General features: G+C 38.0%; 1 protein-coding gene across 3 annotated transcripts; it reads left to right on the top strand.

Annotated features, from left to right (window-relative positions):
* The first annotated feature begins 29 nt into the window (after window positions 1-29).
* Pus7l (pseudouridine synthase 7 like) lies at window positions 30-26921 on the top strand. 3 transcript variants are annotated; one of them, XM_045153134.1, is made up of 9 exons: window positions 30-110; window positions 1304-2224; window positions 2593-2752; window positions 4961-5153; window positions 13528-13626; window positions 17619-17700; window positions 18688-18965; window positions 23720-23773; window positions 25861-26921. In XM_045153134.1, exons 2-9 carry the CDS (start codon window positions 1318-1320, stop codon window positions 26179-26181), a joined length of 2094 nt encoding a protein of 697 aa, XP_045009069.1. In that variant the 5' UTR covers window positions 30-110; window positions 1304-1317; the 3' UTR covers window positions 26182-26921. The 3 variants fall into 3 exon arrangements, with proteins under 3 accessions (XP_045009069.1, XP_045009070.1, XP_004668562.2); XM_045153135.1 differs by having other exon boundaries at window positions 45-110; window positions 1304-1346; XM_004668505.2 differs by lacking the exon at window positions 30-110 and adding an exon at window positions 117-343.

Genomic DNA, 26921 nt, shown 5'->3' with positions numbered 1-26921 from the left:
AAAAAGTTAAGGTTTCTGGGCATGCGCACAGCGTACTGCTGCGGAGTGGTTACGCTAGCGACCAGGTGGAGTCCTTGATGGACTGGCGGTTGTGTGTGCGTCCAGAGATGGTCAGTATTGAGAGCCTTTGGCCCCAGAAGTACTGCGCTCGCGCCCTGGGACGCGCGGGGCTAGAGAGTGGAAGGCCGCCCGGGGCGGGGCGGGGCGGGGCGACCGGCCGCGGCGCTGGAGGGAAGGAGCCGAGGCGCCGCGCTGGTTTTTGACCAGCTGCCCGAACTCCCCTCCCAGCCAAGCATCCCTCCTCCTCCCTGTTCTCTTCATCCCACAGCCTCAGTTGTCTCAGGTTAGTAGAATACACTGTAGAAATGAAATAGAATACAAGGTGACCATGTTACCCCAAGTAACATACGACATACCTAAGTGACGCGCAGAGCTAAGTAAGGAAGCCCCAGGGAAATGCATCTTTTCCGTAACACCTTATGCTACAGTGGTAGCGGGCTGTGTGCTGGCAGAGTGAAGGCTTCCTCGTGGAACTTACGTCAACTGCTTCAACAAAACCCTGTACAGGTTTCTTCTGTTTGATGCTAATGATTTGGTAGAAAATTTCTTACCTGTCTGATGAGCGCTTTATGGAAAGCATAAGTACGAAGACTAACTTAAACCTACTTTGCAAGTTATTGTTAAAATTTTCATTTGTCAGGCTGGACATGGTGGCGCACACCTTTAATCCCAGCATTCAGGAGGCAGAGAAGAGGAGCTCTTGAGTTCTAGGCCAACCCGATACTACATAGTCAGTTCCAGGACAGCCTGGAAAAAAAAAATCATGTGTCTATTAATTTAGACTATTTCTACCTGCTTTCTTACCATTGCTTATGTTTTAGCTTCTAACATATTGAAATGCAGAAATATTTTCTCTGGAATTAGCTGGAAATTTGAGACTCCAGGGAAGAGGTCATACAAATCAATATGAAAAAAATCCATTATCATTTTGTGAGTCTAAAAAACTATTTTTCAGATAAACTTGCAATTGATCCATTTTAATTCCAGATAATAGAAGCCTGGAATGGGTGAAGAATCAGTATACAAATCACCACTTTTGCCCAAAAATAGTTGACCTGTGTACTAAACTTGCTATGGAAGTCTCAAGTACGCATTACATATTCATAATATATGCTAATACTGTTATTTAGGGGGACTTAGAATTAAAAGGGAGACAGAACGACATAGTAATATCTGCAAACTAATTAGATTTTTGTTGTCCACAAGTGTTCCCTGACAGCTGACTGCTTTGTTTCTTTTGTAGGCATTTTAACAAAAATGGAAGAGGATACAGATTACAGAATCAGGTTCAGTTCTTTGTGTTTCATTAATGATCATGTTGGATTTCAGGGCACTGTGAAAACCTCACCAAATGACTTTGTTGTCATTGAGATTGATGAACAGGGTCAGCTAGTTAATAGGGCCATTGATGAGACTGTTTATAAGGTCAGTGAAATACAACCTGAGCCAAATAATTTTGCCAAAAAGCAAAAACTAAATCTTCAAAATGTTATCTTTCAACCTGAAAGTAATCAAGAAGTTAATCCTTTGACAGAGTTCTTTGAAGGTGACCAAAATCATCGGTCTTGCTCAGAAAAACAAGATACTGTCAATGGGGCAACTGCTAAATGTGAAGAAGAAAACATTGATTTATTAAGCTCCCTTTTAGGTGAAAAAACAAGTGAGTTACTGAACCAGTTTGCATGTGATGTGAAAGGGAAGTGGAATTCAAAAACTGACACATTTGAATCATCTCCTGAATTCTCTTTAGGCAGAATCCTTGACAGAAACCAGAGGGCTATTTTACATAGTGCTGTCAGGCAAACATTTCCTTTTTTAATAACTGTAGGAAAAAACAGTGAAATTGTTGTAAGACCAAATCTTGAGTATAAAGAACTCTGCCATTTGGTGTCTGAAGAAGAGGCACTTGACTTTTTTAAATATTTAGATGCCAAGAAAGAAAATTCCAGGTTTACCTTTAAACCCGATAGAAGCAAAGACCACAGAAAAGCTGTCCACCATTTTCTCAACAAGAAGTTTGGAAACCTTGTGGAAACCAAATCTTTTCCTGAACAGAATTACAGTGTTGGTAATCCAAATGTGATAACAGTAAGATTTCGGGAAAAAGCACATAAACATGGAAAACGGCATTTTGGTTGCCAGGAAAAACAAATTGTATATACAGGTAATTTAATAAATAAATATCATTCTCTTGAGTAAATTTGGTTAAATTTAAGACTTATGAAAGGTGATTTATTCAAATGAGTTGAGTAGACCTGGGGCCACAGAGATTTTGTGAAGAATATTTGTGTCTTTTACTTGGTGGAAGGTTAAGCCTGGAAAATTATACTAAGTGAAATTTAGCTAAAGAAAGAATGGGTGACAAAAAAAATATATTTTAAGATAACATAGTCACAGATAGTTAAGATATAATGTTAATATTGTATTTTATTAAAAATCTTTAATGATTTGAGTCAAGATGCTAGTTTGCTTGCTAATGTACTTGATGTGTGGTAACTGCTTTTTTATAATCCCTGATTATTTTTGTTTCAGCTTTTACCCTACGAAAGGAAAATCTGGAGATGTTTGAAGCAATTAGTTTTCTAGCCATCAAACTGGGTGTTATTCCTTCAGATTTTAGTTATGCAGGCCTTAAAGACAAAAAAGCCATCACCTATCAAGCAATGGTGGTCAGAAAGGTGACTCCAGAGAGGTACTGTGGTAGTGCTTTCTAATAAATAAGTCTCAGGTTAAAAACTCAGTTACATCAGGACCATATGAACCCATTGTTATTGTTAATGAGCCAGTTACAAAACAAACAGCACCTGCTCCTTAATATAATTATCCTACATTGCATTGAAAATACAGGCAGCTTTAGGATTGGAACTGACAAGGGACATGCTTTAAATTATCCAAATTATCTGACAGTATGTTCAAATCTGCATTTGTATTCAGGAACTTGTATAATTATGTAACTATACAATTATAACTCATTTTCCTAATTATAATAATCCTTTTATCCCTTTATTATCTTGGTCTCTTAAATTTAAGATATATCCTTATTAAATAGTTTACAAAGTACTCAATGTAGTTAAGTTTTAGCTGTGTTTTTGTCATTTTGAGAGAAATATATGTTCATTGTAGAGGATTTAGAAAACAGAAGAAATACATACAAAAGAAGTTAAAAGTCACTAATAATTGTGCTGATTATAAATAACTGCAACAAACATTTTTACCTCTATTTCCTTCAAGATATTTTACAGACTATTCCACAAGCACACATCAAAGTCATTTGTTGTATATAAAAATCATACTGGAACTAGAAAGATTGCTCAGTGGTTAAGTCTTTGCAAGCATGGTCTGACAGCCCTGGTTCAATTTCTCAGTGCCCATATAAAGCCAGGTGCACAAAGTGGTGCCTGCATCTGGAGTTGGGTTGCAGTGGCAGAAGACCTTGGTGTACCTATTTCTCTTTCTGTGCTTGCAAATAAGTAATAAAAAAAATTCATACTGCATTGTATATGCAACTGATTTTTAAAATAAAACATTGTTATTAAAAATATATGTTACAAACTTTTCTAAATGCTGTCTTTGATATATCCTTAGTTGATGTGTCCTTATTTTTGAAAATAGGAATTCCATCTACTTTTCCATCATAAATAATACTGAGGTTAATATTCTTTTTTTTAAAATTAATTATTTATTTATTTGAGAGCGACAGACAGAGAGAAAGAGGGAGAGAGAGAGAATGGGCGTGCCAGGGCTTCCAGCCTCTGCAAACGAACTCCAGACACGTGCGCCCCCTTGTGCATCTGGCTAACATGGGACCTGGGGAACCGAGCCTTGAACTGGGGTCCTTAGGCTTCACAGGCAGGCGCTTAACCGCTAAGCCATCTCTCCAGCTCAAGGTTAATATTCTTGCACTTAAATCTAAAGCCTGTGGATACTTTCCTTAAACTTCAAAAAGCTGAGTCACATATCAAAATACAGTATAAATAAATATAATATTGATATTTTAATCCTTAGTTATAAGATATTTAACTACTGTTTATAAGTAGATTCTTCAAAGTCTGAGTTCTTACATAAGGTATAGAAATGCTACATGCTTTTATTTTTGAGGTCAAGACTACAGAATAGGACATATCACATACTCAGCATTTAAGACAAAAGCTAGTTTTTAAGGGACAAAGTAAGTCAATATTTTAGTTCCTGGGAAGAGAGATTGCTTTAATTTGCCTCATAGGTAAGGGACTTTAGTAATCTTCTGAGTGATGTCATATTTTAGAAGATGTGACATCTACAGTTATGTTCAGAAGAACAATAATCAGTCAATCTAATTAAGATAGACAGTTTTTATAAGAACTAACAAATACATATGCAAAGAAAATTTGTTATTGGCTCTTCCCTGATCTTTAAATTTATGCTATAAGAACTGGAATATAGTTTTTAGATGTTGTCAAGTAGCTGAAAATTTGAATAAGAATGTTTAAAACAGAAGTTCAGAAAAATAAATTCTCAGGTACTAGTGTTTTTTATTGTGGTTGTTGTTTGTTTTTGTTTTTATTCTTTGGTACTGTTGGTGGGAGAGAGCCTGAGAAGGAAGCAGCAGAGCTAGAGCAGGAAGATCAGGACTCTTGGGAGATCCCCTCACCCTGATTCGTGAACTGAGAAGTCACAGGGCCATCATAACTGCAGTGTAGCAGGAGTCCAATGCTGCAGCTCCAAGTACCTTCTTAGTGTCATTCTGGATCAGTGAGGACTTACTGCATTCTGCAGAAATAACGTTAAGCAGTTGGAGTTTCCAAAAATATTGCACTTACATTTGATATGAAGGATTGCCTGGAAACTATCATGTCAAAGCTTATATTAAATAATTTTAAAGTTAAGATTGAACTGACCCTGCATGATTTATCACTTATAGGTTAAAAGATATTGAAAAAGAAATTGAAAAGAAAAGAATGAATGTGTTTAATATTCGATCTGTGAGTGATTCTCTTAGACTTGGTCAGCTCAGAGGAAATCACTTTGATATTGTCATCAGAAATTTAAAAAATCAAATACATGATTCTGCAAACCTGAGAGAAAGAATTGTGGAGGCAATCGAAAGTGTTAAGGTAAGAAAGCTCATTTGTGAAATACAGTATTACAAGAAAATCCCCATAATCCCTCTCTGCATTGAAACACAAAAGAACATGTGTTTCTTTTGTAACTTTTATGTGCATATATAAAAATTTTGAATGATAATTAGGGGTATTTGGCTCCAGAAGAAGGTATTGAGTTTGTGAATACAAGCTTTGTCTCTAGCATCTTCCCTACAGTGTGAGTAGCATTTTATTTTATTTTTGTTTGTTTTCCTATTTACTTTGAAGCAGGTTTTCTTTCACTGTTGCCCACGCTGACCTGGAACTCACAGTAATCTTCCTACCTCAGTTTCCTGAGTGCTTGGATTTTAGATGTGAGACACCATGTCCAGTTTATGAGTAGAATTTTACTAAGAGGAATTTATGTTTTGGAGATCTTCTTCATAATCCTTTTCAGAAATTTTTGGTAAATACATTACTTTCTAGAATCGTGAAGAATTTTTTTTTTTTCAATCTAATTTTGAATTTTCTTCAGTGTATATCTCCTGGCAGCAGAAGAGGTTCTAAACAAGAATGAACTTGAAGGCAGGGATAAGATCCAGGTATTGAGTGATAGTTTATCCTAATATGCTCTGAGATCTCTTGGCTTCAACACTGTAGGTCATTGGCACCAGGAGCACCCTCAGAATTATGAATAGAAAACCTGTTTTTTTTAAGCCAGGCACACACCTTTAATCCCAGCACTCGAGAGGCAGAGGTAGGATCACTGTGAGTTTGAGCCACCCTGAAATTACATAGTGAATTTCAGGTCAGCCTGGACTAGAGTGAAGTCCTACCTCAAAAAACAAAACAAAACAAAAAAAACCTGTTTATTAAAAAATTTTAAACTTTCCTTAATTTTTAAAAAATTTATTTATATTAGTTATGGACATACTTAGTATATAAACAAAACATGTTGGTACCATCCTTTCCCTCATCCCTGCCCCTTTTCCATAGGGGCCCTCCTCATTGGGGATACAGGTTATCCCCATGGGGATTCTGGGTCATGCATTTGGAGGCAACAATCAGTTATGGAGGAGAGGTAGTGCCTCTATGCATAATGTCCCAACTTGTGAGTAACAATCTTTCTGTCTCCTCTTCGGCAAAAAGCCCTGAGCCATGTTGGGTGTGTTTTAAGTCTACTTCAGTGATAGGCTCTTAGAGCCTCTGGATCTCTGGTTTGGTAGGTATTGAGTGTCTTCAATGTCTATTTCCTTCACCCTTATGCTGATTATCTTGTTTTTAAAGATTTTTTAAAGTGATCTTATTTGTAACTTTGTTTATTTGTGTTTTTTCTTCCCCATGTCTTTTTTTTGGCTTTATTAGGATACATTAGGAAATCACTCAGTAGTACACTTTGCATAGTCAACAAGATGTCACAATGGACTATAGACAAAAAGCTATAGGATTTTAAGGTAGAGTGCAGTTACCAAATCCATTTGGGCTTTTCAAGTATCCTGAAAATAATATGAGAAGGAAATTCATTAATGAGGAAAATCCTTCCCCCTATTAATTATATTGAATTTGTCAACATTAGTCATTATGGGAAAACAGTAATAGGCTGGTCAGAGATTCCCACTGAATTCTAATGAGCTCAGGATCTTACTCTTTTTTCTTTTCATTATTTTATTAATTACATATACAATGTGTATACAGCCATGTTGGTACAGTCGTTAGCCTCCTCCCTGTCCTCCCCCCTCTGCAGGGACACTCCTAGTTGGGGAATGTGGGTCATGCATTGTGGGGTTAGTCATCAGTTATGGGTAAGAGGCAGTGTTTCTATGCATAATGTCCCAACATGTAGCTCTAATAATCTTTGTGGTCCCTCTTCTGCAAATTTCCCTGAGCCATGATGGGTTCATTTTAAGTCTACTTCAGTGCTGAAATCTTGGGAGCCTGTCTCTCTGAATATCTGGTTTGGTAAGAGTTGAATGTTCTCTGTGTCTGTCTACTTCACCCTGTTCTGACACCAGATTTATCAAGAAAGCAGCACTCTGGCTCATTTCCCCAATTACTATTGATTTCATTTGGTGCTCTAGTGAGGTGGTGGGCTGATTCTCTCCTCAGGATCTGTGTCCATCTGAAAAAGAGAAGCAGATTCTCCAATGGAGAGTGAAGTCAGCTCCTGATAAATGGGATAACCATTATTATTTTAGAGAGAATTTAATAGGTATAGGCCTTCTAGTAGCACTTTCTGGCACTAGGTGAGCTAACTAGGTGGAGACTGACCCTTCCAGATTCCAGCCAGATCATTCCATGTTCCATTCCAACAGCACATGGTGTCTTCAGCAGTAGGGTCTTACCACTAATCTTTGGTGGGTCATCAAGTATTCTGACAGAAATCTGCCTTATTTTGGGAAACATTATAGGTCTCTCTGATTAACAACTCATTGTGGATGGTAACCACATGCTGGTACTGGGAGTTATAGGCCAGTGCCAAGTAAAAGAAGGAAGAAAAAGATAGGTAATATAAGAGAGAGAGCAAGAGAGAGAAAGATACAGGAGAATATTAAGGTTAGTCTTCATCATACCCTCTCCAGGGCCCTGTGATTCAGGTGTTCCCTCTGAGGACCTGATGAAGGTTCAACCATTTAGTCTGTCTTTTAGGATGTAGAATTTTATAATACCATTGCCATTTTGGTCCAGTTTTGTGTCCTGCCACCCTCAACCTTACTTTCCCCTCCCACCACACCCTCCCTATTGTCTGGTCCTCAAGATGTGTTTTAGGTATGTCAGCATCTTAGGCAGATTCAGGTTAGGAACCGCAGAGGAGTGGGACCATGCCACGATTATATTTCTGTGATTGGGTGAGTTTGCTGAGGATGATCTGTTCCAGGTTTGACCATTTTTCTTCAGATTTCATTGTGTCATTTTTTCTTAATGTTGTATAGAATTCCATTATGTAGATATCACATCTCGGTTATCCATTCATCTAATGATAGACATCTGGATGGATTTCAGTTCTTAGCTATTATGAATTGAGCAGCTATAAACATAGTTGAGCAAATCTCTCTGAACTGAGGCATGGGGCTTTTAGGGTAAATGCCCAGTAAGCGAATAACTGGGTCTGTTAGTAACTCTATAGTCAACCTTTTTACAAGTGTCCATATTACTTTCCGTAGTGGTTGTACTATCTTACATTCCCACCAACAGTGAATGAGGGTTCCTATTTCTACACATCCTTGCTAGCATTTTTTTTTTCATTTGATTTTTTTGTTTGCTTCCTTTGGTTTTTTTGAGGTAGGGTCTTGTTCTAGCCAAGGCTGACCTGGAATTCACTATGGAGTCTCAGGGTGGCCAACGAACTCACAGCAATTCTCCTACCTCTACCTTCTGAATACTAGGATTAAAGGCATACCCTGCTACATCTGGCTTCATTTGATGTTTTGATGTTTGCTGTCCTTACTGGGGTAAGGTAGAATCTCATAGTTGTTTTAATTTGCATTTCCCTGATGCTTAGGGATGTTGAACATTTCTTTAAGTATGTATTTACCATTTGTATTTCTTCCTCTGAGAACTCCCTGTCCAGTTCTTTGCCCCATTTTATGTCCCTATGATTTTTTTAATTGCTCTGGAATCTGTTGTGATGTTACCTTTTTCATCTCTGATTTTATTAATTTGTGTCTCTTCTCTCTTTCTTTTGGTCAGACTTGCTAAGGGTTTATCAATCTTGTTTATCCTTTCAAAGAAACAACTCTTTGTTTCATTCTTTGGATTGATTTTGTTTGTTTGTTTGTTTCTATTTCATTAATTTCTGCCCTAATCTTTATTATTTCTTCCCATCTACGGATTTTTGGTTTGCCTTGTTCTTCTTTTTCCAAGGCTTTAAGGTGAAGCATTAGGTCATTTACTTGCGACCTTTCTAATTTCTTAATATAGGCACTTAAGGGTAAAAATTTACCTCTTAGAACTGCCTTCATTGTGTCCCAGAGATTTTGATATGTTGTGTTCTCATTATTGTTTGACTTTATAAGTTTTTTGATTTCCTTCTTGATTTCTTCATTGACCCAGTCATCATTTTATAGTGTATTGTTTAGTTTCCATGATTTTTTGTATGCTGTATAGCCTTTCTTGCTATTGATTTGTAGTCTAATTCCATTGTGGTCAGATAGAATGCAAGGAATTATTTCAGTTTTCCTGAATTTGTTAAGATTTGCTCTGTGTCCTAATATATGGTCTATTTTAGAGAATGTTCCATGTGCTGCTGAAAAGAATGTATATTCTGCAGCCTTTGGATGAAATGTCTTGTATATTATCTGTTAGGTCCATTCCTTCTATGACCTCATTTAGTCCAGATGCCTCTGTTTATTTTTTCCTGGGATGACCTGTCAATTGATGAGAGTGGGGTGTTAAACTCACCCACTATCACTGTGTTTGGTGTTATCTGTGACCATAGTTCTAATAGTGTTTGTTTGATGAATTTGGGAGCCCCCATGTTAGGTGCATATATGTTTAGGATTGTAATGTCCTCCTGTTGAAATGTGCCCTTAATCAATATAAAGTAACGTTCCTTATCTTTCTTGACTAACGTTGGACTGAAGTCTACCTTGTCAGATATTAGGATAGCAACCCCTGCTTTTTTTCTAGGCCCATTTGCTTGAAACACCATCTTCCAACCTTTCACCCTAAGATAATGTCTATCCTTTGTAGAAAGGTGAGTTTCTTGGATACAACAAATTGTAGGATCCTGCTTTTTAACCCAGTCTGCAAACTTATGTCTTTGGGTTGGGGCATTGAGGCCATTGATATTAAGAGATATTATTGAAAGATGTGTATTTATGTTTGTCTTTTTTTTGTGTGTGTGTGGTTCCGGTTCTACCTTTGCTCTCTTGTGCTAACTATTATTTGAGTATTGCTTGTTTTTCCCAGGTTCCTTATACATGTGCTATTCCTTTTCTTCAGCATGGAGGGTTCTTTCAAGTATTTTCTGTAGAGCTGGTTTTGTCTTCAAATACTACTTTAACCTGCTTTTGTCATGGAATGTCCTTATTTCTCCCTCTATTTGAATGGATAGCTTTGCAGGATAAAGTAACCATGGTTGACAGTTGTTATCTTTCAGAACTTGGAAATCATCACTCCAAGCCCTTCTGGCTTGAGTGTTTTACATGGCGAAATGTGTGCATCAAGTTTCATTTCCTACATATGGTTATCCAGTTTGTCCAGCACCATTTGTTGAAGTTGCTGTCTTTTTCCAAGCTACATTGTTAAGGCCTTTGTCAAATATCAAGTAGCTATAGTTGTTTGACCCAAAGTCTGGGTTGTTGATTCTGTTCCATTAGTGTATAGTCCTCTTTTTTGGCAATACCATGTTGTAATTGTAATTGCTTTGTAATAAAGCTTTAGATTAGGTATGGTGATGCCTTTAGAGGTACTTCTTTTGTTAAGGATATCTTGGGCCTTCTGCCATTCCATATGAATTTTGAAAACTTTTTTCTATCTCTGTGAAGAAAAATGTTGGGATTTTTATTGGTATTGCATTAAATCTGTATATTGCCCTTGGTAAGATTGCCATTTTCACAATGTTAATTATGACAGTCCAGGACCCAGGAGTTCTTTCCGCTTTCTCAAGTGCCCCTCAATTTTTTTCTAGGTCTTTCACATCCTTGGTTAAAGTTATTTCAAGGTATTTTGTTGTTGTTTCTATTGAAAATGGGACAATTTAGCTTGTTTATTTTTTCTGTCTTTTTCTTTTGCATATAGAAAGGCTACTGATTTTTGTGTGCATTTTGATTTTGTATCGTGCTACTTTGCTGAAGGAGTTAATCACCTTTAAGAGGTTTTTTTTTTTTTTTTTTTTTTTTTGGTTTTTTGAGGAGGGTGTCACCCTGGTCCAGGCTGACCTGGAATTAACTCTGTCATCTCAGGGTGGCCTTGAACTCATGGCAATCCTCCTACCTCTGCCACCCGAGTGCTGGGATTAAAGGCATGTGCCACCACACCCGGCAAGAGTTTTTTTTTTAATTTAATCTTTTTAAAAAAATTTATTTATTTGACAGAGAAAGAGGGAGAGAGAGAGAGAATGGGCACGCCAGGGCTTCCATCCACTGCAAACCAACTTCAGATGCATGTGCCCCTTTGTGCATCTCACTAACATGGGTCCTGGGGAATCAAACCATGGTCCTTTGGCTTTGCAGGCAAATGTCTTAACTGCTAAGCCATCCCTCCAGCCCTCACCTTTAAGAATTTTGAGATGGAGGTTTTCGGGTCTCTTATGTATAGAATCATGTCCTCTGCAAATAGGGCTGACTTAACTTCCTTTCCAGTTTGTATCCATTTTATTTCTTTCTCCTGTTGTATTGCTTGAGCTAGGACTTCCAGTACTATGTTGAAGTGCAGAGGTGAGAGTGGACACCTCTTTTTGTTCCTGATCTCAATGGGAATTCCTTCAGTCTCTCCCCATTACATATTACTTGGCCTTTCGGAGCTTTATATATAGCCTTTATTATGTTGAGATATTAACCGTCCATACCTGTCTTCTCCAATGATTTGATTATGACGTGGTGTTGTATTTTGTCAAAGGCCTTTTCTGCATCTATTGAAATGATCGTGTGGTTTTTGTATTTAAGCTTATATATGTGGTGTATCACATTGACAGATTTCTGTATGTTGAGCCACCCCTGCATTCCTGGGATAAAGTTAGGGTTTCACTGTAGCTCAGGCTGACCTGAAATTCACTATGTAGTGTCAGGGTGGCCTTTAACTCATTTTGATTCACCTATGTCTGCCTTCTAAGTGCTGGAATTAAAGGTGTGCACCACCATACCTGGCTGGGACTGGGCAATTTTATTCAATTTATTTGCATTCGCTTTTTCATGTTATTCCTTTGCACTGTGGTCTGTAGGAATATTATTTAATTCAGGAGGAAGCTGTAGTTTACCCTTGGAAGTGTCTTCGGTGATTATTCCTTTTATGTTTGCTTCCACTAGGCTTCTGATGGCACTGGGGCCTGCCTGTTCAGAGGGAAGGAGCCTGTGAGGCTCTGGTAGGTGCCCAGGGACCTGATGATGGGACTGTGTGGTCAGGTGATGGGGTAGGGAAGAATGGGACAGAGCAGACTGGTGTTGCTGCTGGGCTACAGAGAGGAGGGAGATGAGAATGCGTGGTGGTTCCGTGATGATGACAGGTGAAAGGATGCGACAGTGGGTCCCTTGGTACCCTGTAGCCTTGGGGGGGGGGGGGCAGAAGATGTGACTGCCGGGTCCTGTGACGGGGATATGGGTGGGGATATGGGACTATTGTGGTCAGGTGACATGCAGGGGGGCGGTCATGGAAGTCCCCTGTTGTGGGAGAGCCTATTCTTCTGGTATGGGTCCACACAAGGAGGGGCAGTGGTGTGTGGAGGTCCCTGGTGGCTGTGGGGGAGGGAGTGGTATCCTGCTGACGTGGGTCCATGTAGGGAGGTGGGGGGTGGTGAGTGGGATGACGTTTGACCTGGAGGTCCCCTGGGGCAATGCTAGCCTGCTGACCTGGGTCCATGCACAGGGTGCGGGCAGCAGTTAGTGCTGTGCGTTCCTGTGTGGAGGTCTGCTGGGGGAATGCTAGCCTCCTGGTTTTAGTCTGTGCATGGGGTTGGAGGGCGGAGGTGAGTGGGATAGTATTCTGGTGCATGGAGGCACGGTGGAGCTATGCCAGCCTGCTGGCTTGTGTACCCTTGCCTGCAGATAGTGCAAGAGGACCCTGCGGCTGGGATGCCTGCTTGAGGGGACTGGGGGACTGACTGTTGGCCTACCCAAGAGCATGGGAATCTTCAGATTCCATACTTTGTTCCTTCGCACCCTCCTACTGGAGTTTAGAGTCTGCTCACCCCTAGAAGACCCAATGAACACTAAACATCTTGCCTTCATTCCCCAGGAGGTGCAGAGTAGTTAGCGGACACCATCTTGACCAGAAGTCCTCTCAGGCTGTTCATTTGTTTTTTTGAGACAGGATTTTACAAAGCCCATGTGTTTTCAAACTTACTCTATAGCCCAGGTTGCCCTCAGAACTCCTCTTACCTCTACCTCTTGAGTGTATATGTGCCTTTTAGTTTGTTTGTTTTTTCGAGGTAGGGTCTCACCCCAGTTCAGGCTGACCTGGAATTCACTATGTAGTCTTAGGGTAGTCTCGAACTCAAAGCGATCCTCCTACCTCTACCTCCCGAGTGTTGGGATTAAAGGTGTGCACCACCATGCCCACTGTGCTAACTTTTAATTATGTGTTCTTTCTCTTTGAGTGTTTGACTGTATAGCATTTCTCAACAATTTGTTCCCTATGTATATATTATTGGTTGCTGGATATTTCTGTTAAAATAAGTATGAAAAATGTTTGATTATATTTTTGTACAATATATGTATTAAGCTCTAATTTATAAATTATTTCATATTCATAGAATAAAGGTTTTGTGAATTACTATGGACCACAGAGATTTGGGAAGGGAAGGAAAGTGCAGACAGACCAAATTGGATTGGCTTTACTGAAGAGTGAAATGGTATGGATTTTTGACTATATAATCTTATCTACTTAGTCACTTATATTTAGTATATGAACTAGTCCATATTTTCTTAAACCTAAAACCTATATATGCATATTTGCACACATCCACATATCCACATCATGTTAGAAATCACTGAACATTTTTTAGATAATTACTGTAAACTTGGTATCACATATATGAAAGCACACTGTATTCATTGTGCTGTTTAATTCTTGAGATTTGATATAGAACTTACCTATACTTTTCAAATCCTTAGTAAACTGAATAGATAATTTAGAGTAACATACCTCTGGTTTCAGAATCCTGGCATTTGATCATATAAGATCAAGTCTAGAGACTCAAGGGGAACAGCAAAGTTGGAAAAAAATGTGACAGTTCTGAAGTGAACTTAAAATGCATGCCACAGATAAGCTATTTTTGTTTTCACCCAGTGAACATTTATTGATTTCTTTCTGTGTACCAAATCCTGTGCTAGATTTGGAGAATTCAACAGAAAACAAGCAGGATAATTTTTTTCCCTATTTATTTATTTGTATTAACAACTTCCATGATTATAAACAATATCCCGTGGTAATGTCCTCCCTCCCACCACTTTTCCCTTTGAAACTCCATTCTCCATCATATCCCTTCCTCTCAGTCAGTCTCTCTTTTATTTTGATGTCATGATAGGATAAATTCTTGCATTCATAGTTTACATGCTAGTGCAGAATCAGACCACATACACACATGCATATACATCTGCACCAACACACACAGATGACATGACAGAAAGTGAAAAGGTGGACGTTACACAGGAAAGAAGACTACTATTGGATAGTTAATGAATTACTCTTTTAAATGTTACAATTGCATATGGTAAATCATGACCTTTGACATGAGAGATTAAGAAAGACAATTTTGGAGAAAAGATGTGTGCATGCAGTTACCAGTCAAAGAGGCACTGTATTCCCAAGGGCTTCTGTAGTCACTCACAGAGCCAGTACTCATTCATACTGCCCCAAATCCAAATTCTGGGTTGACTTGTCATGTTTAAAAGTAATGAGTCATTTTCATCATTAAAAATAAAGTGTGCCTCTACTCTAATTGGAAACAAATTCTGATCTTTGTATTTCATTTACTTTCTCATTGCATAGACAAAATACCTAAGTAGAAGCTAAATAAGCTATTTTTGCCCAATTTAAAAGGGTTTGTGTGTTTGTATATACATGTATGTACATAGGCCTTTAATTCATATTACCATATCAATCATGAATATATATGTATAATTATATAATATATACTACACTTTTTATGCTGGAATACTATACACATGAATGAAAACTAGGAAGTAATGTATTTGAACACATGTAAGATTACTCAAATCATAAATACTTAACTTGTGTTCTGTTTTCTTGAGTGGAAGAGAAAGGAACATTAAAACATATGAGAAACATTGTGTATTAAACATCAAACATATGGAAAAAAGCTCGAGAAGTGGTTGTTTATACCACATCTATAAATTTGTAGATAGTTCTGTGCTTAACATTTCAAGAGGGACCTTAACAACTGGAATATAACATACAATAGAGGTTTAGAAGCCATGTTGGTGAGAAATGTTTATATGAAAAATAATTCTTCAGTCCAAAACCTCTGAGAGGAAACTGGTTTGTAGAATATTTGACATTTTTTCATGTGGAAGAAGCGTTATTAGAGTCTGTAGGATGTAGCATATGGTCTGCCCAAGTTCCATATGTGACAACATGTGTCACTATAGGGAGGCAGCATAACTTTCCCAAGTCTAGATTTCCTTATTTATAAAATAGAGATAACACACAAGCAAATACTGCAAGATTTTTTTTGAGAAACAAATAGTTTTAAGGGAAGACCTAGTGTACTGCCAGACAATTGTTCAGATGTTGTTTGGCTTATTAATTAATGCTATAATTTTACAAGGGTAGAAATTCAGTGGGCCAAATGTTACTCTACTAGAAGAAAGACTACTCTAACAATTGTCCAAAAGGTATTCTTTAGAAAGACTGTCATGCCCTATTTCTTATGGCAGTTAAACCAAAGCTGATAGCCTCCAACCTTTTGCAGACTTCCTATCACATGATCACATGTGAGAGTTCACGTGGGCCTGTGCATACAGAGGTCAGAGGACAGCTTTCCTTAGTCCTTGCCTCCCACTTTATCTCTCTTGCTTTATCTCTCTCCCTTCTTTCTCTCTCTTATTGTACCCTGCTGTGCTTACTGCTTGCCAGGCTAGCTGGTCCTGAAGCTTCTGGGAAATTCTGTTTCTTGCTGAGCTGTCAGCATACTGAGATTATAGAAGCCTGCTTCTGGCTTTTATGTGAGTTCTAGGATCTGAACTTAGGTACTAAGGCTTGAGCAAGAAGTGCTAAGTACTTTATCCACTGAGCAATCTCCCCAGCTGTATGAATGTGATTTTTTAAAATAATTGCCATACTACTAATTATTGGTAACTGATATGTAGCCAACTACCCCAAAAATGAATGGCTTAGGGAAAGAAGCATTTATAATTTCATAATTTCTGAAAGTTAGGCACCTGAGAGCAGTTTGGCTGGGAGGGTCTGGATCAGATCTCCTGGGAGGTTTCAGTCAGGGGTGAGGGACAGAGATCTGTTTCTAAGCTTGCTGTCCTGGTTGTTGGTAGTGTTGGCAGGAGAACTCTAACCATAGGACAGATACTCAGGAAGGCATGGCTTCCCACAGGGAAAGGACTCCAGGAAAGTAAGAGTAAAAGAGAAGGATGACAGAAACTCTTATGTATTTTATAATCCATCCCAGACATGACATACCTGAGCCTTTCCTGCATCCTCCTGCTTATACACACCAGCCCTGATACATGGAGTGGGCTAGGCCTGGCATGTAAAGGCCAACTTAGAGGCTGGTTCCTATAGCTGGCAAGTCATATCTTCTTTCCTTTGCTTAAAGGACTCTCTCCCCATTCTTTATATTTTTGAATCACCATTTAAATATCATGCTTATCCCACTAACCAAAAAACATATAAATTTACTTAGTAACTTGGGGTCCTATCAATCCATCTTGTCTTATTATATTTTATTACAGTTATTTTACTTAATATTTTCAGTATATAGTAAGCATACCACTCTGTCCATCAATACTACACAGTACTCAACGCATGGCACATGTTTAGTGCTTGCTTGGACTCATTAGCTTCTTAATGAATATTTGAAGATTGAGTGGGGAAGTAGGTTGAATGATCTATTTAAAGTTGCTTTCCTACCAAATGTACATATTTAGAAATAAACACCAATACTGGAGATTTAAAATTTAAAATATTAAAGTTGACATTTTTTCATTAATTTCATTAAGACCTAAAAGCTTGGAAAATTGAGAATATAGGGATTTAATGGCTGGCCATTCCTTCCCCGATGCTGGCTTTCTTTCCTGTTTCTCCGGGATGTGTTAGTCGAGTTTGAATGTTTATGTTGTTATGTTATACTTGTGCTCACATGTCAGCTGACTGAATCAAGAATAATTGCAAGTACAAATTATAGCGGTGATTGGGGAGGAGCCTTTTTTTCAACCTGTAATATTTTTTAGCTACATATATGGTTAGCGTATATAGAAGGCCTCATTTTGCTTTTAAAATTGATTAATGAATAAATTAATTTTATTTATTTGAGAGAGAGAAGAGAGAAAGAGGCAGATAGAGAGAATGGGTATGCCAGGGCTTGTAGTCACTGCAAACAAGCTCTAGTTGCATGCGCCATCTTGTGCATCTGGCTTACATGGGTCCTGGAGAATTGAACCTGGGTCCTTTGGCTTTGCAGTCAGGCATCTTAAACATTAAGCCATTTCTCCAGCCCTAAAAGTGATTAATTTTTGACAGTTTAAACAGAAAACTATAGCATCAAATATCCTTTATTCAATGCTTGTGCTTTTAGCATGCCCAAGAATTTACCTCCTTTTAAGAAAGTAATTTGACATTTGTTTAACCTATGTTTGCTTAATTTTCAAGGTGAATGCCATAAAATTATTTCTTACACCAGAAGATACAGATGATCCTGTAAATAAAGCAAAGAGATATTTTCTTCAGACTGGTATGTAAGTTTCCTTACCTGGTATATAGCAATATAGGTGCATAATATAAATGTTATGTCATCAGGAAATTATTTTTTTGAAACACATGTGACAAGACATAGATTATAATATGTTAGATTTTGAATCATTTTATTTCATGGCACAGGTACTTTTTTTGGGGGGGGGGCACAGTCCCATGGGACTTTTTTATCAGTTTTTCATCATTCCTTGGGTTTAGGGGAGAAATAGCTTATCTTGCAAAAATCTTAACAAAATGACAATGGTTTTTCTTTTCTTTTTTTTTTTTTGCTTTTATTCAGTTGCCCTGATTAAATTTCAAAACCTTTAGATGGATAGGATGGTGTAAATGTAGCATTTTTCAGGGAAGGCAGGAAAGAAAAGTGATTCTCTATGTAGCTACCAGAAAATGGGTTTTGCTCTCCATGTGAGTAATTTGATTTTATCTGTTGAAGAGTCTAAAAAGATAGATACTTTCCCAAAGTACCTACGAAATACCTAGTACATATATTAAATACCAATTATAAGGCCTTCCATGAATAAGCATCTTTGGAGCTCAGTAATCTACATTAAAAAAAATCCTATTAGCAAGGCTTAATAGTGTTCTTAAGCAAATTTGTTTTTTAAAAATTCTGGGTGTGTGCCCACATGCCTCTTTAGAAACATGTGGCCCCTTTTAGCTTAGTAGTTTATTTAATTCTTGGTCATTTGTTTTGTGCTTTGAACACTCCTCTGTCCACAAGTTAGATAAGCTCCATTCTGAAGGAATAGACTCTGGCAAGCTTTTAATAATGTTGGGATTTGTTTTTACCCAGTTTTTTAAACCAAGAAAAATCAAAGGAATGCCATATAACAGTAACTTTTCTTTAGAAAAAACAAAACAAGCGTTTAAGTCATGGTTGGGTTTAACTGGTTATATACTGATTGTCTCTCCCACGAGGGGCTTTGATGCTGAAGTGCCTAGCTAGCTGATTTGCTCTTCATTTCAGAGGATGCTAAAGGCACACTTTCCCTGATGCCAGAGTTCAAAGTTCGAGAGAGAGCACTGTTGGAGTCATTGCATCGCTTTGGCCTGACAGAGGAAGGCTGTATCCAGGGATGGTTCTCCTTTCCTCACTCCATGCGTATATTCTACATTCATGCATACAGCAGCAAGGTTTGGAATGAAGCAGCATCTTACAGACTTGCCACATATGGATGCAGAGTAGTGGAAGGGGATCTGGTCTGTGTGGATGAAGATGTTGGTGAACATTTTCCAGGGAGTAAAGTAAGTATCATTTCATCAAGAAGGTGTAGATTCCAAGCCTGGATTTTTAAACACTTTGAACATACTTATTCATTTTGCCTACATATACTCATCTCCTGCTTCTACTCTTCTGACAGTTGAGGATTAACATATGCTGGTAAGTGGAAAAATAAAAATAGTAGGTTGGAGAGATTGCTAAGCTGTTAAGGCACTTGCCTACGAAGGCTAAGGATCCATGTTCAACTCTTCAGATCCCATGTAAGCTAGACACACAAAGGTGAGGCAAGTGCACAAGGTTACACATGCCCTTTAGGTGGTGTAAGCATCTAGAGTTCGATTATAGTGGCTGAGGCCCTGGCATGCCAATTCTGTCTTTCTCTAAAATAAAATTAAAAAATAGTCACTGGTATGGAGTCTTATGTACTGCACTTTAAAGAATGTACTGCCTTTAAAGAATGCACACAAAGGTCCCCAGACAAATCACACACTGAGCAGTCCTCTTCCAAACAAAGTCAGAATGATGTCCCTGCTGCCACCTTTATTTGATTCACTTTTGCCTTTAGTTCTTTATTATCTGGCATATATTCTCTGAGACATTTCTCTATGCTTTTGCCTAAATATCCACAGAACATGACAGCATATTTCTTTATGAATGGTCATTTTGTTGAGGCAGAGAGAAAATGTGAAGAAAAAAATCTGCTAATGTATTATAGGTTTTGTTTCATATTCTGTGAGGCAAAGATCTGTCTGTGGTCTTCTGATGAATTATGAAAAATGTTAAGCTTTTAAAAAATGCCTTAAAGAAATAGAAAAAGAAGGAATCCTACCAAACTCCTTCTATGAGGCCAGCATCACCCTGATACCAAAACCAGGCAAAGATAGAACAAAAAAGGAAAATTACAGACCAATCTCCCTCATGAACATAGATGCAAAAATTCTCAACAAAATATTGGCAAACAGAATACAAGAGTATATCAAAAAGATCATTCACTCTGACCAAGTAGACTTTATCCCAGAGATGCAGGGATGGTTAAATATACACAAATCTATAAATGTAATACATTATATAAACGGGTTGAAGGACAAAAATCACATGATGATCTCACTAGACGCAGAGAAAGCATTTGACAAAATCCAACATCCCTTCATGATAAAAGTCCTACAGAGACTGGGAATAGAAGGAACATATCTCAATATAATAAAAGCTGTTTATGACAAGCCTACAGCCAACATATTACTAAATGGGGAAAAACTGGAAGCTTTTCCACTAAAATCAGGAACAAGACAAGGGTGTCCACTGTCCCCACTTTTATTTAATATAGTTTTGGAAGTCTTAGCCATAGCAATAAGGCGAGATACACACATAAAAGGGATACAAATTGGAAAGGAAGAGATCAAGTTATTATTGGCAGATGACATGATTCTATACATAAAGGACCCTAAAGACTACTAGCAAACGGTTAGAGCAGATCAAAACCTACAGCCATGTAGCAGGATACAAAATAAATACACAGAAATCAGTAGCCTTCATATATGCTAACAACAAACACACAGAGGATGAAATGAGAGAATCATTTCACAATTCACAATTGCATCAAAAAAAATAAAGCACCTTGGAATAAACCTAACCAAGCAAGTAAAGAATCTCTACAATGAGAACTTTAAAACACTCAAGCGAGAAATTGCAGAAGACACTAGAAAGTGGAGAAACATCCCTTGTTCCTTGATGGGAAGAATCAATATTGTGAAAATGGCAATCTTACCTAAAGCAACCTACACATTTAATGCAATCCCTATCAAAATTCCAAAGGCTTTCTTCATGGAAATAGATAAAACAATCCAAAAATTCATTTGGAATCACAAAAAACCTCGAATATCTAAAATAATACTGAGCAACAAAAAAGAGGCTGGTGGTATCACCATACCTGATTTTAACCTATACTACAGAGCCATAGTAACAAAAACAGCATGGTACTGGCACAAAAACAGACATGTAGATCAGTGGAACAGAATAGAGGATCCAGATGTCAGCCCAAGTAGCTATAGCCACCTGATATTCGATAAAAATGCCAAAAATACTCATTGGAGAAGAGACAGCCTCTTCAGCAAATGGTGTTGGGAAAACTGGATATATATCTGCAGAAGGATGAAAATAGATTCTTCTCTCTCGCCATGCACAAGAATTAAGTCCAAATGGATTAAAGACCTTAACATCAGACCGGAAACTCTGAAACTGCTAGAGGAAAAAGTAGGGGAAACCCTTCAACATATTGGTCTTGGCAAAGACTTTCTGAATACAACCCCAATTGCTCAGGCAATAAAACCACAGATTAACCACTGGGACCTAATGAAATTACAAAGATTTTGCACCGCAAAGGACACAGTGAAAAAAGCAAAGAGGCAACCTACAGAATGGGAAAAAATCTTCGCCAGCTATATATCTGATAGAGGATTAATATCTAGGATATACAAAGAACTCAAAAAGTTAAATAATAAGGAATCAAACAAGCCAATCAAAAAATGGGCTATGGAGCTAAATAGAGAGTTCTCAAAGGAAGAAATACGAATGGCATATAAGCATCTAAAAAAATGTTCTACGTTACTAGTCATCAGGGAAATGCAGATTAAAACTACATTTGAGATTCCATCTCACTCCTGTCAGATTGGCCACCATCATGTAAACAAATGATCATAAATGTTGGCGGGGATGTGGACAAAAAGGAACCCTTCTACACTGCTGGTGGGAATGCAATCTGGTCCAGCCATTGTGGAAAACAGTGTGGAGGTTCCTAAAACAGCTAGAGATTGATCTACCATATGACCCAGCTATAGCACTCCTAGGCATATATCCAAAGGACTCATCTCATTTCCTTAGAAGTACGTGCTCAACCATGTTTATTGCTGCTCAATTTATAATAGCTGGGAAATGGAACCAGCCTAGATGTCCCTCAACTGATGAGTGGATAATGAAGATGTGGCACATTTATACAATGGAGTTCTACTCAGCAGTAAAGAAAAATGAAGCTATGAAATTTGCAGAAAAATGGATGGACCTGGAAAGTATTATACTAAGTGAGGTAACCCAGGCCCAGAAAGCCAAGCGCCACATGTTCTGTCTCATATGTGGATTCTAGCTACAGATGATTGGGCTTCTGCGTGAGAATGAAAATACTTAGTATCAGAGGCCAGTAAGTTAAAAAGAAGACATAAAGGGAAGAGAAAGGAAGGGAGGAGGGTACTTAATAGGTTGATATTGTATATATGTAAGTACAATGATTGAGATGGGGAGGTAATATGGAGAATGGAATTTCAAAGGGGAAAGTGTGGGGGGGGGATTACCACTAATAATTTTTTTTTAAATGCCTTCAAATGCAGACCATTTAAATATTACTTGGGCAGCACATCAGATAGTAAGACAGCTATTTGTTACTCTGAATTTTTGAAGATACAGATTATTTTCATAAGATACAGCAATCTCTTAAATTCATGTTGTGGTGGTTTGATTCAGGTGTCCTGCATAAATTCAGTTGTTCTGAATCCTAGGTTCCTAGCTGGTGGAGTTTTGGGGATTAACGCCTCCTGGAGGCAGTGTATTGTTGGGGGTGGGCTTATGGGTATTATAACCAGTTTCTCCATGCCAGTGTTGGACACTCTTCTGTTCCTATTGTCCACCTGATGTTAGCAATGAGGTGACATTCACCTCTGCTCATGTCATTGTTTTTCCCTGCCATCATGGAGCTTCTCCTCAAGTCTATAAGCCAAATTTCCCACAAGCTGCTCTTGGTCAGATGTTTTCTGCCAGCAATGTGAACCTGACTCCAACACATGTGCTATAAAAGACTTCATTGTCAAACAGGAAATTTGGGGTTCTTTGCCAACATATCAATAAATTTAGCGTACCCCAGGTTCTCCTTTTATCACTCTAAAGAATTAAAATTCATAGACCAGAAGGTAAGGTTTAGAGAGACTTTATTAGATTAAGAGAAGGAAAGAAAAGAAAATACAGAGAACTCCTGCCATGTGGATGGCAGGAGGGTTAGAAGCTGGGTTGAGATGAGGGAAGGCTTACCAGAATCTGGTACTTCAGGAGCCAGCCAGGAGAGAGCTTATCTACCTGGTAAGGGTCTTTTTCATAGCCTTATTGTGATGGGCTTCAACTTCAGGCTCAGGTGAGTCAGAGTAAGGGCTGATTGGTCTGGGCTAGGGGCTGGCACGAGAAGAGGCCAACCATGACACCAAGTTCTGGAGCCGTTCTTAACCAACCACAAGTCAGGATCAGATTTAACTTCTAGGAAAGAGGAACTCCCTCCCAGGGAGGGGCTCAGATTGTTCATGGAAAAACAAACAGGTCTAGGGAACTCCTTTAGGCAAGAGATAAGGAGAAGCCAGCTTCTCTGATCTCTAGACTGAAAACCCTAAAGTAGCACTTGTAAAAGTAGATCTGTGATCAAAATTGTATCTGCTCTTTGGAGCTGTAGGAAAAGAACTTTTCCTCATTCATATATTCCAGTTTCTTTTTGTTAGCAACAGCAAAGTATATTTTAAGTCTCATTGTACTGAGAAAAGGCAAGACAGAATTTAGTGAATAGTTAAAGCAGGAAGGTTAGCTCAATCTTTATGAGTATACTTCTCCAGAGACAAGTTATTATGAAAAGGATTTGTTTGGATACTTGTATATTCAGCATTGGAACCAAATTATAGGCAGGTAAATTAGGGGAAGTTAAGGTAATTTGAACATTGGAAACTACTCATTTTATCATGTTTTATGAACCTAGGTTCATGTGGTAACTAAAGAAGAGGAATCAGCTAACAAGTACACAATACACCAGGTAAATTGTGCTTAAAAGTCACTGTTATATAGATCCAAAAAAATCCATTGTCTATCAAAGACCAAATTCTAACCAGTCTTCCCTTTCATAGGTAATTTTTTTTTTTTTTTACTGTTGTGTGTGTATATGCATGTGTGTGCCCCACATGCATACATGCAGAGGCCAGAGGACCATGCTGGGTATCCTTCTCTGTCACTCTTTTGCATTATTTCCTTGAGATGGAGTCCCTCTCTCTGAACTGGGGCTGCCATCTGAAGTCAGACTGGCTTTACCAGTGATCCTCAGCAATTCTCTAGTCTCAGGACTGTGTGGCCACACTCACCCTTTAGTGCTGGGAATAAAACTCAGGCCCTTATACATGTATGACATACACTCTCACTCACTGAGCTATTTCCCTAGCACTTAAGTAGGTTTTAAATTGTTATAATTTATGTACAAATGTGTTCGCTTAGATTATTACTTCTACATGTTTTAATCATAATTATGTGACCACCACAGACATCAACATAAAGAATAGCTTCACTTTTCACCTGAATTTCCCCATTCTCATTTGTAGTTAACCCCTACATTAATCCCATTTCTAGCCCCTGGGAACCACTGATTTATTTTCCGCCACTATGTTTGGCCTTTGAAAAACTGTCTTATAAATGGAATCACACAGTGTATGTCTTTTCACGGGTAGTGAGAGTCTGTCTACATCTCTGCTTCTTAAACTGTTGATTGTAATCCAATAACTAGAAGTGGGAGTCATGAAGGATTTGGCAGTAATAAAGGTATCTGTTTAATTCATAATGACAGAAAAATAATTCACAAACAAATATCTAATGAATCCTGGGTGGTTCTGGCAGGCACTCATGTTGTAGCACATGACAACATATGCTTTGCATTGTGTGTACCATCACACTACACATGCTAACAGGTGATGCCCAGAACACCTCAGTTAAGATTTGTGACCACTGTCTGTTATGGATGACAATGTTTTATCATACATGGAAGTTTTCTGCTGTTAAAAAAGCATAATGGTTTAATAATTATGGAAAATAAAGACCCAAATATTTTTCTACCACCTTTGCTTAGCATATAAGTGTCAAATTTTAGGGTATATCTGGATTGGATTGTCTTAAAGGACTTGATTTAAAACATTGGTGTTTGAGTTGCTGACTTAAAGTTCATAAATGATAGTTAAAAGAGTTTTGACTTGAAATTAAAGCAAAATTTCCAATAGATTCCTCTTTAATAAATGGTAAAAATATGTGCATATCAAAGAATTGTTTTAAGATAAGTTTCTTTATGATTTATTATCAGAAACTACTTGACTTTTATATATACCTCAAGTTGCATAAAATTTCTCAGGTGAAAAGGATTGTAAATGGACAAATTTAAGAAAGCCAGCTATTTAAGAGCACAGACTGGCTTGTAGTTCACCATGTCCTTCCTGCTTTAGCCTCCTGGATGCTGGCACATGACCTCTGTCCTGGCTTCTTTCACTTAATATAATGAGTTTGAGATTTTATCCATGTCTGCATATAATTGAGGCTCTTTTTGTCTTGTTTCTTTTCTAACTTCCTTTTAGTACTGTTCTAGTAAACTGTAAATCAGCAAAGGAGGAAAACCCTACAAAATGCAGTGTTTATGCACAAGTGGCAGAGAAAACAAACATTTGCTGTTACCTATTTGCTTTACTAATTTTAAGTAATCAGAATGTAAGACCATCACCCCAAATACCAGTTATAGGATTGTAGTTGGGATTACTCTTTGTGTTTTAGAAAGAATATGTTTGTAGGATTACATGATTTCAGAAATGTCATCATTATTGAATAATTAAATGAACCTACATGTTTGAATTACAGTTTGTCCAACACCATATGACTTGCATTGATTACCTTATCTACTCTGAGTCTTTGATCTTAGGTAGCTGATTGCTTTACTTGACGAGCCTAATAATGTCATAATATAGTACATGGCTTAGGCCAACTGTACTATTTCTTGGTTATATTTTTCCAAATCCAGGTCCCAATTCCAAAAGTAAACAATGATCACATTCTTTCCAAAGGCTATTTCATGTGTTTTCTCCTTCCCATTCACAGGTGGTTTTGCCAGTCCTTGGATACAATATTCAGTACCCGAAGAACAAAGTAGGACAGTGGTACCGTGACATTCTTAGCAGAGATGGACTACAGGCATGTAGGTTTAAAATACCTACTCTGAAACTGAATGTACCAGGATGCTACAGACAGATTGTGAAGCATCCCCAACATATCTCATACCAGCTAGCACATCACAATGCTGAAGGTGATGTGGACGGTTCCCACACTAGTGAAGCCCCCTCCTCTCTTTTGATCTCTTTTGATCTTGATGCTTCATGTTATGCTACAGTGTGTCTGAGAGAGATGATGAAGCATTTCTAACACAGTTGCATGTATGTGCCACTGGGGGGAGGTGAGGAAGCTCACATTTCTCTAGCATCTACTTCAGCTTCATTACTATCTCCTTTAATTTTTCACAGCATCCTGAAAAGTTGGAATTTGATTTTTTGTTGTTGTTGTCGTTTTATTTTTTCGAGTTAGGGTCTCACACTAGTCCAGGCTGACCTGGAATGCACTCTGTCGCCTCAGGGTGGCCTTGAACTCACACCAATCCTCCTACCTGTGCCTCCCGAGTGCTGGGATTAGAGGCGTGTGCCACCATGCCCTTGATTTTTTTTTTTTATTTGAAGTTCCAAGGATCATATAGCAGTAAGTGTCAGGATCTTAGTTCCAAAGTCTATATTTTTTATGTTATATCATGCTTCTATGACCTTTATTCATTCTAAACATAAAAGTACCAGTCTTTTTATATAGAGGTATACTTTGAGGAATATTAAAGTGAAAAATTTTCATGCAAGTGTTATACCTTGACTCCTAACTTTTGTGTTTTCTATTATCTAAAATTCACATTTTATCCTCAGGTAGCTCTGTACTCATATTCCATATCTGATACATCCTAGTGATGTTGGATATGGTTTTGCTTCTTTTTGAAAATTAAGACAGTATCACCTTTATAAATTACCACAGGATTAACTCAGTCTTTTATGTTGCTAGAAAAGGACTTTTTATTTTTCTCATCTCAGACTCCTAATGTTGCTAATTAAACTGTTCCACATCATAAA

The sequence above is a fragment of the Jaculus jaculus genome, chromosome 6 (assembly GCF_020740685.1).
Source record: "Jaculus jaculus isolate mJacJac1 chromosome 6, mJacJac1.mat.Y.cur, whole genome shotgun sequence".
NCBI lineage: Eukaryota > Metazoa > Chordata > Mammalia > Rodentia > Dipodidae > Jaculus > Jaculus jaculus.
This window is presented reverse-complemented; position numbering and strand designations above follow the sequence as displayed.